The sequence below is a fragment of the Rhopalosiphum padi genome, chromosome 1 (genome assembly GCF_020882245.1).
Source record: "Rhopalosiphum padi isolate XX-2018 chromosome 1, ASM2088224v1, whole genome shotgun sequence".
Classification (NCBI taxonomy): domain Eukaryota; kingdom Metazoa; phylum Arthropoda; class Insecta; order Hemiptera; family Aphididae; genus Rhopalosiphum; species Rhopalosiphum padi.
Window position 1 is genome coordinate 88186067 of NC_083597.1, and position 19223 is coordinate 88205289.

At 26.9% G+C, this 19223-nt stretch overlaps 1 protein-coding gene across 1 annotated transcript; it reads left to right on the plus strand.

Annotated features, from left to right (window-relative positions):
* Positions 1 to 1030: 1030 nt before the first annotated feature.
* On the plus strand, positions 1031 to 11702 carry LOC132932397 (probable pyruvate dehydrogenase E1 component subunit alpha, mitochondrial). Its single transcript, XM_060998758.1, has 7 exons — positions 1031 to 1329; positions 4330 to 4389; positions 5666 to 5839; positions 5919 to 6137; positions 7433 to 7681; positions 10442 to 10690; positions 10792 to 11702. Exons 1-7 carry the CDS (start codon positions 1279 to 1281, stop codon positions 10978 to 10980), a joined length of 1191 nt encoding a protein of 396 aa, XP_060854741.1. The 5' UTR covers positions 1031 to 1278; the 3' UTR covers positions 10981 to 11702.
* Positions 11703 to 19223: the final 7521 nt, after the last annotated feature.

The window sequence follows — 19223 nt, forward strand, 5'->3', positions numbered from 1 at the left end:
GTATCTTAATCTATAAATTATAGAATTATAGGTATCAATAATATTTTTTAGTAATTTTATATTAGTATGATAAAAATCAATTTGTTTTAATACAATTTCTAAATATTTAAAATTACTTATTTACTTATTAATTTATACCTCTGATACCTGTACTTTTATGAAATAAATATTAACAAAATAGGAACGACTAATGAAAAAAGTTTTACTTAAATGTAGTCTAAAAATGATTATAGGTAATATTACGCAGGCAAGGAAAAATTAATTATATAAAGAGAATATGAAAATGTAATAATAATAATAATAAAAAGACTTATTATTTTACATAATATTATGTCATTTTTTTTGTCATAACTATAAAACAACAGACAATAATTGTCTGAGTTAGGTACATTTTTTTCTTATTATTATTTTTGTTATTTAATCATTTTTGTTTTCGCTTTTCGTTCTTTCTTAATCTGTTAATTTACTCGTATTTAATTACTTCTTATTTTTACCCCATTCCTGCTTATTATTTAATATCTTTTAACAACAATAACAATAATAATATTAATTTGTATTTAAGACAATCTCGGGATAGAACAAAGATATTCAAATATAAATTGTTTTATGCTGAGATGAACTTTCTCGAAAGAAAAGACTATGTGACAATGTTAGTTTTGAAATTACGATTATGTAGACGACTATAGATGAGCCTTTATTAGTTTAGTGTCTTGTACATTTTTCTCGGCACCTTAATAGCACACTTAATAATATTGATAGAGGAATCGGATCTGTGTGTCCATCGAATACCGCGATATTTTATGGCTATATCATCATGACGCAAGTATACCTCAGTTTTAAACGGCCAAGTGGTATAATATTATAGCATAATATAGATTAATTATAGGTACCTATAACAACACCTATGGGCTGTATGATGAATTATTATTGAATCGAAAAGGTCATCGGCGACCGGCAGCGCCATCTGACGACACTACCACCGCCGTCTAGACCTGCCTTAACATCGATTCGAAAAACGGGCGCTTTGAGCGTCGTGTAAAACGCCACGACAGAAATACGACGTCGCGACAACAATATAACAGTAATAATATTATAATAGCGAGTCGCGGAGATGTGTGTCGCGCGCGCGTTGTTGCGTTAGTGTCCGTAACGCCTTGGCCGCGCATCGTTCCACCACCTCGCCCACGCAGCCGGCGCTAGGTCTACGGACGCTATTGAACTCCATATCACTACACTTTCCGGCTTTCATATCAATCCACCGGCGCCGCACGCACCACGATGATAACCCTCACCACCGTGAAGGTGCCCGCTATCCGCAACACCCTGCAGGTAAACTTTAATATTATAATAATATCGTGTTCCGAACGCGGTTGAAAAATATACGAATTTAACGCAACTCTCGTGTATTACGTGGTCAACGCGGTTTGTATTGGTTTGTTTATAGAATTTCGAAAGAGGTATATACGCCTATATATTAGATATAGCGCGCGCACGGGTGTAAAATACTCGTATATAGGTAGGTATAAATACAAACAAATAATAGTATAGATGGGGTAGTCGATGGTTACGCGTATACGGCTGTATATTGGCTGTACGAGTACGTCGTCGTATTATACTCTGTTGCAGGGGTGTTATTTCGATTTTCGACCGCAGAGACGCCAATCCGTTTTTACCGTCTGTAATATCACATTTTACACATACCCGTCCAGCTGGTGTATTTTATATATATGTTTTATTTTTTTTAGGGTGTGAGGGTTAGAATTAATTCGAGACCGCACAGAACTATATAGGAGTTTTGACACTTTGCACCTCTTTCCAAATTAAAAATAAACATTTTGAAATACCTGCATGGGTTGTGGTTTGTTTTTGTTACAATAAATTATTATTATTATTATTTTTTTTTATTGATCTAAAAAACATCGGCTTCTTTGGCCATTTAGCTTGACATTAACTTAAAATCAGTTTACAGGTATGTTTAGCTTATGTTGTTGTGTGGCTTTTAAATTAAGTTATATAGCTGAATTTCTTTTATGAATTGTAGGATACTGCGGTGATTGATCGAGGGTCTGGTCCAAGCGCTTCTCCGATTTGTTGTGATACGTGGTATTTTTTCCTCATGTCTTCGTATTTTAAATTATTATTATTATATTAACAATCATACATTATTTGATATGTTGTTATTAAACTACTTTGCTGTAGTAAAACGAATAGAATTAATTGTTCTAAAATTAAAATTTATATTGATAAATAATATTGCTGAATTTTTAAAAATTTCATAAATGTACATCCTAAAAAAGGAAAGGTACGTTTTTTTCATAGTCATACTATAATACTATACATCATTATGTATATGATATGTTTTATATTATACGTAATTTTGACTTTATTTTTATTTATATTTGGTTTAAATGTATTCGTTTTACGATTTATATGTATTTAAATTAAATTGTTTATATTTTTAGTAAGATTTGCACACATCTTTGTAGTTTTAACTTCTAAATTTACATAAAACAAAACAATCACCACCATTCGGGTGTATGACATTTACTAAAACGTATCGAACTTATAAATCGTATATAACTGCAGTAACCTATGGTATCTAATACATAAGTACTACTAAACCTAATTCACAGTAATGATATTAATTGTTGTCAATTAGATTGTAAAAAAACGGGTCTAAAAAATAAATATTAATAAACTGACTAAAACTCGAGAAATAAATATTTTAAATTACTGATAGTGATAAATTGTATTTAATAAGGCTCCAATTTTAGTCGTTACAAGTGAAACATTTATATTTATGATACTTCTCAGACTAAAGTTTACAAGTATGACAAATAATAAAAAACAATTTAGACGCTATAATTTCTATTTTTATATTGCATCAAAAACAGTTTACAACACCATTATATATCTTAATTGAATAAAAATTGGTACCTACCATAATCTATTGTCTTTTATTTTAGTAAATACTGGAAATTTTTTTGTCTTAAATATTATACATGATATTTATTAAGTTTTTATTTTCGTTGTGAAGGATCTACCTCAAGTCCACTATATAATTTCTTCTACAATTGGTTCTTTTAATTATACTCGATACCGGCCCATACAGGTTCAAATAAACAAAGTACATGTTTGTGTTATACAGACATTCAATTATACTTTGGTCTGTGAGATAGGTATATAGTTCACGGGGCTTATTAGGTGGTTGTGGCATAAAGCCATCAAGGGGATGATTTTTAGAAATGTTTAGGTTAATTTTACTCCCAGACTATGATTTAAAAACGAAATTTAAATTTCTTGCATTTATCTATAATGTAATCTATTCACATCCAACTCTGCAGCATAATATTCAATATAAATTCATAATTTATTACTCGATGAGTGATCCTGACACGCGTCATAAGTATGTACAAAATAAATGTATATAAGTAATTGAACATAATATTAGAAAAGATGTGGATTAGCTTCTTCGAAAGATACCCCACTATAAGAATACACTTCGAACGTAACGAAAATGAGCCTATATTGAGAGTCAATAGAAGCGCGCACGTTGCATAACAGACGCCGGTGTAGCGCGCAGCGTTTATTTTCGTATACGCGCGGGCGCAAAGCCAAACACTTGATTATTATGTCAACAGGCATCTTGTACTATGATATTTCACCTGCGTTATAAACGGCAATTTAAGTACACATTAAGTATTTGCGAATCGATAACTATTATTACCAAGTTGTGGATTAATAAAGTTCAGAAAGTTCAAATATCTATTGCGCACCTATATATGTAATATTATGTAATAATATGTATGATGTATCCGTACTGTGGCGAAAACTACATGAAATATTAACAATATTTAAACAACAATTTATATTTTGATTAGTTGTGTTGTACAATTGTTAAGGGACTTCATTAGTGTCTCTTGATAATAATTATTAAGAATAGATCATTATTTTTACGTAGTTTACAGTTAAACTAAAAAATTCTATAATTAGGTAGTCATTTACTGAATATAATGAGACAAATTCAAACAAGAAACCATGGCAATAAAAATATGGCTATAAATTATTCTAGATTACAAATACTTTAATATTATACTACGTAGTATAATAATATATTTATTATTTTACCATATAATAATATTATTATGTATTTATGTCGTGTTTTTTACTAAAATATAATAAAACAAATACCTAATAAATGTTTTTATATAATGTTAATTATGTACGAGTATACCAACCTTATAAGTAGGAATTTTTCCAAATATTGAACAAAATATTTTTAGTTTAATTTAAATGTGCAAATGACATTATTTAATTTTGTTTTTGCAGAAGTTAACGTCGACATGGCAATGCAGAAGCCTTGCAACTGATGCCACATTTGATATAAAAGTTTGTAACATTTTAAATACAATAAATTAGAAAACCTATGTGAAAATGTTGTATATTTTATGTTTTGAGTGAATTAATAAACGTATGTAATATATTACTTTCTAATTTAACTGCAATTATGCTGATATAGTTGATACTTGATAGTATATTCTACTTTTCAATAATCACTTCGGAAAGAAAAGTAATTTCATAGAGCCATATTTAAAATAATAAGTAGGTGCTTACCTATCTATTTTATATTGATCCAATTTAGTTTAATTTCATATAATTGTATGCAACGCAATGATTTATTGATATTCTTAGTATTCATTACTCAGTAGGTTCATTCAATTCACACCTACATTTAAAATAGTTTCTAATATAAAAATTAATATTAGAGATTTTAAGGTAGGCTGTTGAATGTTTAAATTTTTAATTAATTTGGCTAAAAATATTAGTAACATGTAAATGTTCTCCTATTCCCTCATGGCCTCATATACAGTTACCTAACACATTTTTGGTACCGAAAAGTGTCGGCACTGCTTCCTTTTAATTAAAAAACAAGCGGTGATTCATCAATTACGAAGACCATTTTAGAAACTCAATTTTTTTTTACTTTTTAAGGATAATTCTATGATGATATAAACTTCTTTTTTCAAATGAGAATAGAATTTTCTTATCGTAATATATAGTCAATCGGAAGATTTTATTTGAAAATTTTAAAAAGAAATTTTCCACTTGATAATTTACAGTAAAACTGAGATTATCATTTGGAAAATAGAAATTAATATCATCAAAGAATACTCCTTAAATGGTAAAAAATGAAGTAATTAAAAATACGATTCTAAAGTACCTATATACTGAACAAAATTTTAAAAATTTGAATTTGAATAAATTCATTATTAAATGAAATATTTGTGAACGAATATGTTTGGTAAATTATACTGTATATATTTTACATATTATACAATTTTTAATAATCATTGTTTACTGTTATTTCCACGAATGGCCGCGATTTATGAAACTCGTGTAGAATAAGTAGATAAAAAGATTAACTTATAAAATAATATAATTAAGACTTAACACTATGGCCTATGCTATATAACAAGTCTAGAATCATAATCTAAATTTTCAAATAAGTAATTACAATGTACCTTTGTCTTTAATGTTCATGAAAAAAAATAATATAAAACGGATTTAAGTAATTGTCACTCGAATATACAAAGTGCACTTGATTATTTTATTGATTATATAGTGTTAAAATGATAAGTACCTAGTAATATTTTTGGGTGTTTAGGCGTTCAAACTTCACAAATTAGAAACCGGACCCAGTACTACAGTAACCGTGAGTAAAGATGAGGCCATAAATTACTACAAGCAGATGCAGTATATCAGACGTATAGAAACGGCAGCCGGTAACTTGTACAAGGAGAAAATCGTCAGAGGATTTTGTCACTTATACTCTGGACAGGTTGGTATTCGTATATTTTCGAACGTCTATCGATTTTATTAGCAATTTTGCCGAAGTATTTCATTGGATATAAACGCAGGAAGCTTGCGCAGTGGGCATGAAATCGGCATTCCGCGAACAGGACTCAATAATATCAGCGTACCGTGTTCACGGCTGGACATACTTGATGGGTGCAACACCCGTGGAGGTGTTGAGCGAACTCACCGGTCGAGTAGGCGGAGTAGTTCGCGGAAAAGGTGGTTCAATGCACATGTATGGTAAAAACTTTTACGGCGGAAACGGCATCGTCGGCGCTCAGGTTGGTACAATGATTTTCATTTTTCTCATAATACGGTTAAGGACCTAACACGCCAAATGAAATGCTGTATTGAAAAACCATTACCGATTATGATATCGTTACATTTCGACCTCAAAGTAATTCGTATAATTACATTTTAAGACTTTAAGTTCCATATATATTATAACATACACAATATTTATTTTGGATTTTTTAGACACAAAATGTTTATTATTATATTGGTTGCGCTTGAGTGCACCTAGAAATAAAATAAATATGAAAACCCCAAGATTTCAATGTCCTATTGACAAAGATATAATTAGAAGGAGTAAACAGCATACCTATATATTTTTTTAAAGGACTCCGCCTCCTTGCGTCGTGGACGTGGTCAAGTGTACCTGGACGTCGTAGTGTTATCAGCTGTACCGTCTTACTAAAACATAAGATTTTTACATTTTTAATTTTACAACCCATTTTACTATGTTATTTTTAATACTGTATAGAGTGAATTGATTTATTTTAAAATTTAAAGAAGAGAATAATATTATTCAAGGCTTCACGCGGGCTTTTTGATATTTTAATTTTAAAGTACGTTATGGGCATTTTAAAGATCAAAAAAAAATTACAGTATTCATTTATACTGTTGATTATTTTAGAAATAAATAGTAATGCGTACCTTGAACCATCCTAGTATCTTACTGAAGTATTTAATAATTAATAACATATTGTATGAATGTATGATTTACTATTAAGTATTAGGTAGGTTGGTTGGTACCTAATAAGTAATAAGTACTGTATTATTTATAGGCACTTTATATTTATTTAACGTCGACTTAAATCACAACGGTCGCAAGTCCAAATGGCACATTTTACAGGAGAAGAAAAAAAATATTAAATAATAAATAAATTCGTATTAGTTAGATAAGACTAATTTTATTTTTCTTATAGTTTATTTGAGTACCTAATTATGTTATTGTCATGTCTTATCAGTTATTAGCTTAACTTTTTATTTTTATTTAACGGTCTTTTAAAGGACTTAAGGCTATATTTTTTTCTTATAATTTATATGAAAAAAAAAAAACAAAGATGGGATTTTGAAAAATATTAAACATTTATAAATAATAATACCATTAGTATTATTATTAATTAATACAATTAATATATTATATATTATTATATCATATAGGTCCCTACGGGAAATTATAACCTATGATCTTGAATAAGTAAAAATAAAAATATCGAATTTAATAGAACGGTACCTCCACCTACTTACTGTTTGATCGATTCATTATTTTGATCATCTTATTCTTGTTTAGGTGCCTTTAGGAGCGGGCGTTGCGTTGGCTGCAAAATACTTGGGCACCGGAGGAGTGTGCTTTGCTCTGTACGGAGATGGCGCCTCGAATCAAGGACAAGTGTTCGAAGCATACAATATGGCTAAATTGTGGAACTTGCCCTGCGTGTTTGTCTGTGAGAACAACGGGTATGCAATGGGCACGAGTTCGGAACGGTCAGCTTCAAACACGTCTTACTACACCAGGGGCGATTACATACCCGGCATTTGGGTAAAAATACTGTGACCAACCGACCCTAGTAGCTAGTGTTCGTTGACATTTGGAAACATTCGATCTAAATATTTTTTATCAAATGCTCGATGATTATTGATATCTATTGATCAGAATTCGACATTTTAATAATTATTTTAAATTTCCCATGTATATATTATTATATTCAACCTTATATTAGGTATTTAAAAGTAATATGTGAACTTCGATTTGTCCTATATATTTTTTAGTACCTACTTACGTTTTATATGTTAGGTAAATGCTTTAAAATTTCAGCTACTTCGCCATTTAAAAATGTAAACAATATTTTCTACAATCCCGGAGTCCTCAAATGCTTAGAGGATTATTCTTGCCTGACTAATTTCTACTTGTAATATTTTAGAAATTAAAAAATAATACTTATTTAAAACACTGATCCTAAAGTTGGTTGGACCACTGGTGTATTATCTATACTTGAAATTAATAACTCATCGTTACATTCAAAATGATGATGACTGCATGATTTAACACTTCTCATATAAAACATTTTTAAAACAAGTAGCGTTTCATTATTAGTTTAGTTACATTGCAACTTTACATGTATGGCTAATGGTTAACGACATAATTAGTTAAATCTATAAAAAATATAATTCTGATACTTTTCATTTTTTCAAAATTTTTCAAATTACTGACAATTTTTGAAAAGCAATCACTAACAAAGTTTACTATTATTCCTTTTTTAATTGTTCACTATGTTAAAGAATCGTTACATTTTTTTCTCGTAAAAAGTTTATAGTAAAAAGCATAAAAGTATCATTATTCTATACATACCTACCTATATATTTTAACAATACACATTCAGAAATCTGAAAAAAAACACTTTCTTAAATGTAAAATATTTTATCGACTTTTTAAAAATTTGAAATAATAATTCATCAATAACCAATAAGTAAACAGAATGTTTAGCAAGTTAAGTAGTTATAGGACATAAGATAAGATCACGAATTGAAATACGCATCTTAGATGGTTAGATTCAATTTAGTAAGATATTTTATAATTTTGCAACTCAACGATATTAATATGTAGATGAACACCGCGAACATCGTAGGTTTTAAAATAGAGAAAGCAAATATCGTAAATGGCTGAGCTATCTAGTGGTGAAAGTAAGCGATAACGCGGAAGGTTCTACGCGTAAATTCGTTAAAATATTTAAAACTATAACGACAGATAGAGCTGCCATTATTATTTGAATTTGTTAACCGTTAATCATTTTAATATTGACGTATCCACAAAATAGTGTATCATAATTATTATAATAGATAATGTCTTTAATAATTGTGATTGTACCTTAACAGGAAGGTCCTAACCTAACCTTAAGAGGGCCCGAATGTGTTTTCTTCGTCTTACGAACATAAAACATAGCAAATTTGCGTTCAGCGGAATAAATTTTATGCTGTTAGCTTTAATAATAGAGTAAATTTACCTATTATCAAATTTAAAGGTAATAATTAGGGCTTGGATATAATTGTCCTTAAAAATAACAAAAATACCCTTTCAAAAATTGCATTTATGAGATAAAAACTCTAAAAAATGCATTATTTATTAAATAAATTCATATTACTGTGTAAAAAAAATAAGGTATAAAAAAATTAGTAAAAAATTGAATTACATTTGCATTGCGGCACTGTGCAGTAAAAGCAATTTACAATTTCAGCCTTGTCTAATTTAAAACCGGATTACCTGATGTTAAGTTCAAAATGAAAATAATTTATATTACGTGGTATTATGTAGTACTAATATTTAAATGAAGTCAATTTTTTTTAGTCATAATAGGTCAAATATGTTCTAAAAAATTTAAAAATGCATTAAAAAGTCAAAAAATGTCACAAAACCATTTTGAGGTTAGAACACGAAGTACTTGAAACACATTTGTAGCTTGGAAAGTATCGTGTTCGACATTCGAAAAAAAAGATGCAAATGCATTGAAATCCGACTAATTCGAGCCCTAATAATAATATTATCTAGGGAATTTCGAAGGCTTTTATTGATATTTTAATTTTTAAATTAGCTACCTATGGTAATGTAAAAGATTAAAACTTTAAAATGCTCGTAGTTCACTTTAAAATTAATATGTTAATAAAGCCTACGAGATAACATAGATAATATTACTATTACCTTTAAGTTTGATAATAGGTAAATTTATTCTAATGTGAAAGCTAACAGCATAAAATTAATTCCGCTGAACGCAAATTTTTTATGTTTTACATTCGTAAGACGGAGACCACACATGCTGGTATGACGTCCTCTTAAATCTTAATATTATTGGTAAGCGCCTGTTGGCTGTTGTTAATTATGAGGTATAAAAGTTATAACATGCTGACATAGTTTATAACTAAAACGAGTTTTTAAAGTTTTTAGTTCCGTTTTTGACATTTTAAATTAATTTTTATAAGTCCGCCAGTGGCTTAGTTTTTATAATCTTTGTAATATGATATGACTATTAGTGTGTAAATTAAAATAACTACAGCGGAACCTCGATAACTCGAATCGGTTGGGGGCGAAAATAAAATTCGAGTTATCGAAAATTCGACATATAGAGGTTCGAGCTATCGAGGTTCCACTGTATATATAATACTATACTATACTTAGTAGGTCTGTGCATACCTCGCCATTGGGTAGGTTATTATAGTGGATGAGATTAGCATTGTTTTATGGAAAAAATTGGGGTTGAACATCAAATCATTGTATGCTGCCTGTATTAATTTTTTTATTAAAATTTAGGTAGACGGCATGGACGTATTGGCTGTTAGAGAAGCATCAAAGTTTGCGGTGGATCATTGCATTAATGGAAATGGCCCGATACTTTTAGAAACAGTTACCTATAGGTATTCCGGTCATTCAATGTCTGATCCTGGCACATCATACAGAACTCGAGCTGAAATCCAGGCTGTAAGGATGACTAGAGACCCAATTACATCGTTTAAAGAAAAAATACTCTCTACCAACCTTGCAACCGTTGACGATCTCAAGGTAATTATTTTAGTATATTCTATATTTCTATGTATGTATATGAAAATGTGTACCTACTTATTATTAGTGTATTAAATTGTAAATTCTTGTGTTTTATTTAGAAAATCGATAGTGAGATAAAAATAGAAATAGATCAAGCGGTCGTGAAATCAAAGGAAGATGCAGAAATATCACTGGATGAGTTGGCCAGTGACATATATGCCAAACCACTTGAAAACGAACATCGAGGGGTAGTACCCTGGCAAAAGTTAAAACATGTTAGAATTGGACCAGCTTTCAATATTAAATAAGTTTATTAAAATAAATGATATCAGGGTAAATGAAATTTGTAAAGATTGTACATTTTGATGTGATGGAGTCGGACCACATTAGGCAGGGTATTTGTTTTTTTGAACCCATAATGTATAGGTAATATTGATTTGTTGACTTCTGAAATATTTTTTATTAAATGTTATTTGTTCTTAGACTTGCTACTATTTTTTTTATATAAATTGTTTGTTAATTTCAACTCAAAAAAGTATAATAAAATAAATAACTCACTTTATTATTTATACTTTTTTAGTCACATTGGATTAACTCATATATAATAAAAATGATAATGGTATTGTATAGAACAAGTAATAAGTAATATCATCATAAATTATAAAATGCAACTAATAATTATAAATTAATTAAATCACGAAAATAAATTTAAGTACCGTTGTAGTTGGAATTTGTTTTTTGTTTAAAAACAGTATGTGCCTATTTAATTATATTAGAAACAATGCTTTTGGTCCAAACTCTGTTGAAGAAATATTATTAAGAATTGATGTACACTTGAACTGCTGTATTATATATTAGGTCATAATGGATTTTTAAAGTTTTTATAAAAATGTGTGTACCTATCGTCCGTATCTATATGACTGATGTCTGATAAGTGATACCTATCCTAAATAATTATCTTTTTGTAATTATATAGCATGAGGCTGATGGAATGTTGATTAAATATTTAAATATATTATGTTATGAACAATGTAAATGCATTATTCTTTTAGATAAAATAAGATAAGACAAGATTATTGTTGGGTAATTGTAAACTCTCCCAAGTCTTATCGGGAGAGTTTACCACTGTCCTTATTAGTTGTTATTGTTATTTGTTGGTACCTATATATTTTTATTTTGTGCAGTTATACCATATAAACATATTATATTGTATTATTGTTGGACATTAATTTGATTTAAAAAGATGTACACAAGAAAACAATTGCCTGCATCTCTGTTAATTTGTTTATTAATTTTGGTATATTTTAGTTTAAAGATGGATGGGCTCCATCAGTATTCAGTGAGTTCCTAAAGAACCTATAAAGAACTGATGAAACCGAAGATTATTTAAATCAATGTAGTTACCTATTTAAATTTTAAAGGTCAACGTTCTCATTTTAATACTTGAAAGACCGTCAAATTCGAAAAAATCAATAAATTATTACCATAATAAATAGAATACCGTCTACCTAGCATGATGATAGGTACAACTAAAATTCGTTTGTGACTGCCAGTTCGACGGTCACGGTAATTTTTAACATTTCGTGTGACGTCACGGATTCGTCTGCCGCTGCGGCGGTTGTATATAAATATTATACATTAATAGTTGATATAGTGTTAATAAACAGTATAATATATAATTCTTGTATTTTTGTTGAACCTTTAAAGCAAAACATGAAATAATAACTACAGATAGATTATAATGGTACATGCCAATAGGTACTATTTTATTCGTTGAATGTAAATAATTTAATGTAAGCTAATAAAGTAATAACCTTGTAGTTGATGCTTTAAAAAAATATATAATTGTCGAATTATATATATATATATATATAACTATAATATTATGTACTTTGTCCAGCGAGAGAACTACGTTCGCCGAAAATTGGAATAACCATGAACAAAAAATATTATACAATTTATATTAAATTTATTAATGTAGGTAGATTTATAATAAGAATTATAATTTATAAGTAGATGCATACATAATACTCATAATAGCATGAAGAACATTTATATTAAAATTATGTAGGTGTTGTAGGTGTTAAATCTATTTATGTTATATCTATAGTATTAATAGTTTATTACAATATCACACAATAAACAACTAATTTTTGTATTACCTATTTTTTTAATACAAAAATAATAATTAACTTAAAAGAGAAATGTGTTTTTTTTGAATATGATATAGATAGTTAATTTTTAAAGAAAATTATTAGATATATCATATATCTCAATATCGAATTACTTATTTCCCTAATTTTTTACAAGACCATTGTAGAGTGGAAATGTTGTTTTTCCTAAATATTTTAAAAATGTAGTGTTTTATCTTTTTTTATAATCTGATAATAATAAACTTTGTAAAAAATATAAAGTATAATATAGAGTCCTTGTTTTTAAGTATAATTTTTGAAAAATGTCTTAAAATTTGGCAAATGTATTTTTAGAATTCTTATAGGTGTATTTCAAAAAATCAATTTGGTTTTAAATCAGGAAAATTAGTTATAGTTACCTTAATTCAAGCCGAATCTTATATTTGAGAAAAATAATGATTATTGAAAGTTATTAGTTAATTTATTAATGACTTGAAAAAAGCTTTGACTCTGTTAATCATAAACTACTATAGTAAAAAATCTTAAATAATATAATCTTAAAATGGACGAGGTAAACAGTTATTATTTTAAACCAAGTGTTCTTCGCAAAGAACCGTACTGAGTTCTTTATATTTTTTTACTAATAATGTTTTTAAGGTAATTTCTTTTAGTTATTAGTTACCTATTACATTTTTGTCTTGGTATTAAAGGCGAGTAAATGTAAAAAGATTAGTATTATTACTTTATTAGACAGGGTTATACTTGATATTGTAATAACTCAGTAAATCATTAGTCATTACATACTTAACCGTCTTAACCAACTAAAAATATGGTTTGATAACTTTATGGAATTAAACAGTAAACACTAATAAATTGAAGTAATTAATTTTTTTTTTTAATTTTTAATAATAAATTAATAACAATAATGTTATCTTAACCTCATTAGAATAATTTAAATATTTGTAGTATTATACTAATATGACTATTAATTTGTAATTTATATGATAAATTGGAAAATGTCGATTCAATTGTGTATTTAAGTATTATTTTTGACTTTAATCGAAGTCGGGAGTTACAAATAAATAATGATATTAATGGAATTAAAAATGTATTTTATACTTTTATAGATTCGAGCTAATAAAAAAAATTGTGAGTTTCAATGGCTTACAAACTTTATGTCTAGAAAACTATAATGCTTGGCTTTAGTACAAATAGTTATTAATTACGGAGTTATTATTTGGTGTAATGCTACCAAGATAAGATACTATTTGTCTAAATTAATTTGTCTTAATAATTATTAATTCTATATTAATATGTATTTTAGATAAATCTTATTAATGTGTGTCGTGTTGACGTATACGCTATTTTAAATGTCAAATATTTAAATTCTTTAACTTTAAACTCTCTCATAATTATTATAATTGATGTAAAATTAATATTATCTAACCCAAATATGTTTATATTGCAAATAAAAACTTTTAATTAAAAAATTGTATAAATGTACGTATTAAACTATGCAAATCTGTTTAACAATAAATGTTCGTTTTCGAAGTATGCAAAATCTCTTAATTTTAATAATATTCGTCATAATATATTGTTTACCACTGTCGCATTCTAAATCATTATGATGTAATTTTATTTTTGTTTTTAAGTTAATTTTTAGATTTTTAGTTAACTACTTCTTTTATTTCTAATCAAGCATAAACTAAATAGTAGTAGATACAAATTAAATATCTATTTTACTTAATACATAGTAACCAATATAGGAGAAAATTGGACTAATTTCTTTTTAACGGGAATTAAATTCCCTATAATATTGATTAAAAAAACTTGGTATATTGCCTTTCATACTCCAACTATACTATAATTGTCGACATACAATATACAAGTATAGAATAAATTATTCACAAAATCTACATTTGAATATATTTGATATACCTACATTGTATATTTATCCAGACAGAGTAAAAATGTAAAATACTACATAGTTGATAAACACAATATTAGGAAGGTGTCTCTTGTAAAATATATTACGCGCTGTAATATTATTCTCTCGCCACATTTTCGACGAGAAACACAACAATTATTCCTATTGTTCATGTTTAATTATCTATCGTAGAGATACTGCTATACCAACATTACAAACTACAAAAAAAAAACATTTTAAATATTTTTTTTATTATAATATAATAAAATTATAATTATTTAGTACTTACTATTGTTTTAGGCAGAGCTGGTCATTTTTTTGTTTTATTTTTTGATTTGGGGAGGTATTGTAATAATATTAGACGTACAGTAAACGTTGGATTTAATAATTCGATTTTATGAAAATATTCAATAGTTAATTTTTATTAGTTTATTACTTGTTATAAAAACAGAATATATAGTATACTAGTAAAATAGTATTTAGAAGTTACTGCTGTAAATAGGTTGTGTATTTGTATTTAATTTTAATTTTATTTAGGGATCGTTCGTTGTATCTTAAGTATATCAACCACCTATCGTCATAAAGTGCCATTATTGTCCAAATGAATGATATTTTTGAATTTCTTCATTCAAAATTCTTGACTAGGTAGGTAGTAGGTACTCAATGTTGTCACACTATAGTGCTTATTGTAAAATAATTATTAATAGATTGTTCAATATGATAAAAGAAAACTAAATTTTAAGTGTTTTTTCGTGTTATTATTATTATTATAAATATATTAAAAAAATATCGATAATAAATGTACGTTTGTCCTTTTTTAGAGTGAGGAAAATATCAATTTAACGAGAAATGTTATTTTGATTTTTCCTTTACTGTTTTTTGATATAACAAGAGTAGAAATATATCTTTTTTTTATTGTTGATTTTTAATTGTTATTTTGCTACATCATATGAAATTATAATTATAAAATAAAATAGGTTATTTTTGGCTTGTTTACTTTATGATTATCCATTATTTTAATTGGTGTTATACTGTTAATATGATTTGATTGATTTGAGTTATGGCTGTCAGGAATCAAACAGTTTTAATATTTTATTAAGTTTACTCAGTGTAGTAATACTATTTTTCCTGTGTACTGCTGTGGTTCGGTTCCGCTACCATCTGCTACTCTACTAGTATGTTGACCGAAGGCGAATGAGATTGATAGATAATATTGTCTAAATGCACTTACCGGTATGTTATCTGAGTCGAGCTGTAGAGCTCCTGCTTTTAATTCCTTTCATAATGAAATATAATGTTCGTTTTATTTTTATCCTCCTTTAGTCCTTTTTCACTCCAAATATTTGCTTAGCCACTCCCATATGGCCATATCAAATTACGAAGTTGATCAATGAAGACATAACAATTATTACTCGGTACTGCTATGTACTTTGTTCCCATCTAACCTTTAGTTATAAATTATAATAGTATTAATAATTTTCCATCCCTGAGTTGAAATTATTGGATTGGTCCGTTCATTGTTGTCTATATTTCTAAATTATAAAACAATTAATAATTTAAATTACAATAAGTATTGTAACTAATAATAATATTATAAATGAGTTAATTAATTTCGCAGTCTGCTAGGTTATGAATTTCAGAGTTAAATATACTTAATTAATGGTCTAGAAATTTAACGTATTTTTTCTAAATTTACATTTAGTATAAACTATAACTTCATATCAAACTATTATATATTAAACTTCATATATGTTTTATTTGCGTTTATAGTGATGTAACATGTAAATGGACAAATGGTAGATTCCTATCAACATAATAAAGTTAACATAGGTGTTAAAATTTTCAATTATTTTCATGTAAAATTATCATCATCTATGAGGAAGAAAAAGTGTTTTTACAAAAAAATAAAATAATATAAAATTGTATTAATTAATCTGTAATTGTTTTATAACCAAAATAATTTGGTTAGTTCAGATTACGATAAAAATGTAATAGTTTTTTTTATACATTTTTCGCATATTTGCTATAAAATATAGATAAATATGATTTTACAGCTTAATATAGGGTGACCATATTTATGTATAAAAAATCGGGACAAACAATTATAGCTACACTCAATATCAAAAAATTATAATGATTTTTAATTTTTATATTTTTCATAATATTTGATTTTTATATGTGGTTAAGGTAATCCTTGTTGTGGTAGTTCATAGTATTATACGCTGAGCAATAAGCCAAAAAAGAACTTGTCTCATGCTTATTACTGACAATTACCTACTGTTTATCATCATTTGTTACACAAACATTGCGCTGTTTATAAACACAGTGAAAACTCTTTATAACAAAATTCTTTACAATGAAAAACTCTATACAACGTAATTATTACATAATAATAGTTAGTTTGCTTAAATCTTTGTTTGTTTTTTTAAATCCTCTCTACGACGAAAACTCTCTATAACGAAACTGGTCCCTTCAGATTCGTTTTTCACTGCAGTATTATAGCTATTAATTTTGGTTCAAATATAATGTAACATAAAGCGAGAAAAATATTTTTTTATTTTATGTACCAACAGATTTTTTTTTTATGCATATATCTCTAATAATAATAATGATAAACGAAATTAAAACGGGACAAAAAAAAACAGAGAGACAATTCCAATGTAAACGGGATATTAAGGTATGGTCACCCTAAGTCCTAAAATAAACTATACGAATATTATTTAAATCATTTAGGTCTTGGGCATACTTATATTAAATATAATTGATTTGTGGCAGTGTGACGTACGAGACATAAATGCATAACGATAAATTATTAACTTCATATAAATAATATTTTATTATCGAATATTAGAGATTGTATTAGCATAATAGCATTTATTACATTTGAACTTTTGATTTTATAATACAAACAATTATTTCAATAATCGAAACACTTTTTTTTATAAACTATAATAATAAATTAGTGTAAAAAATCAAAAAGAATTATTTTTTTTATTTATGATTTACTTTAAAGTTTAAATCGTTAAATTTTATTTCGCAACTATACATAACATATAGGTAGGTAACTGTGAATGATAATAATATTATTGTGATGCACAGCAGAATACGAATATACATAGTGACGTAGTTTATTTTGTTTTCATTTTAATAATTATTATTTATTACCTACTTACGAATTATTATCATATTTAAATTCATAAAAATAATATAATCATGTCTTACTATTTTAGACCATAGCAGTAGGTATCTATAATAATTATGCCGTTGTTTTCCTTTATTAAATGTATTAAGACATTACGTATTTGGTCAAATATTTTTTTTTGTAAAACGGTCTCATTGTAAAGGCATTTAGGCATCTGGTATACCATAAACATTTTAATCTAGTCATAAGTAAATTATTTTTGTATTTAATTTCGTCTTTGTACCTAAATATTATTATAATATTATAGTTCCAATTGTATAAACAATTGTAGTAGTGCTGTTAATTTCATAAGTTGTACATAGCACATTGTATTTGTATACACATATAACATTATATTAAACTCATAAACTTTTATAATATGTAATCATTATTTAAAAAAGCCAAGTCACAATAGCATTATTTATTAATCACGGATTCATATGACCTTGAATAATTAGAAATTGCTAACATTTAAACCAAATTATCGATCGAGAAAAAATGTTATGAAATTTATTGATAATTAAAAAAAATTATTAATTTATGCATATTTTCTTGGACATCCGCAAATCGTTATCTGCAATTTATCATTATTGTTTTGACTTTAACCTTTCCAATAGAATTTTCCATATATTTACATATTTACATAAATATTTTGTTATTTTAAATTGGATCTAATAAAATAATTTTACTATCCTATAATAATATAATTAATATTATAATAACTAATTATATAATTACATGCGGTCGTATCTACCGATTTGGAGACTTACACGAATGCACATTATTCGTATGTACACACAATTGTCACATCAATCTCCTATAATGTAGAACCTAAACACTTATATATATATATAATATATATAATATTTGAGAAGTGGCGGTTGTTCAAGGCAAAGATTTTATATTTCTAAGTATTCGAATTTACTTACATTGAATTGTTTTTATATAATATTGTGTGTCTGTTATAACAAAGAAGTGTTTGTTCTCTAGATTATAATTCAACAAATATTTACCATTATTCTAGTATTCTCCAAAAATAATAAACGTCAGTACGTCACTTATTAATGGTCGAATTTTAGTAAATTTTAAAATTATTATGTCAGTTTTTTTTAAAATAAACTACATTTTTTCTCTAAAACCAAATAATTTAATAAATAAACAAATTTAACTATGTGGTATGCCAACTATAACAATAAAAAAATTCAATCAAAAACATTCAGTTATTCTCATTTTGCATTTGATTTTTTAAACCTTACCCAGTGTCTACGCCGTTTTTGGAGATTTCTTTTAATTTAATCCATACATTATATA

Bases quoted from the DNA above. Each gene is read 5' to 3' on its own strand.
- LOC132932397 (XM_060998758.1), top strand. From the start codon at position 1,279: ATGATAACCCTCACCACCGTGAAGGTGCCCGCTATCCGCAACACCCTG. The intron at 4,390-5,665 runs GTTTGTAACATT...TTGGGTGTTTAG, and splicing joins ATGCCACATTTGATATAAAA to GCGTTCAAACTTCACAAATT. The intron at 6,138-7,432 runs GTTGGTACAATG...ATTCTTGTTTAG, and splicing joins ACGGCATCGTCGGCGCTCAG to GTGCCTTTAGGAGCGGGCGT.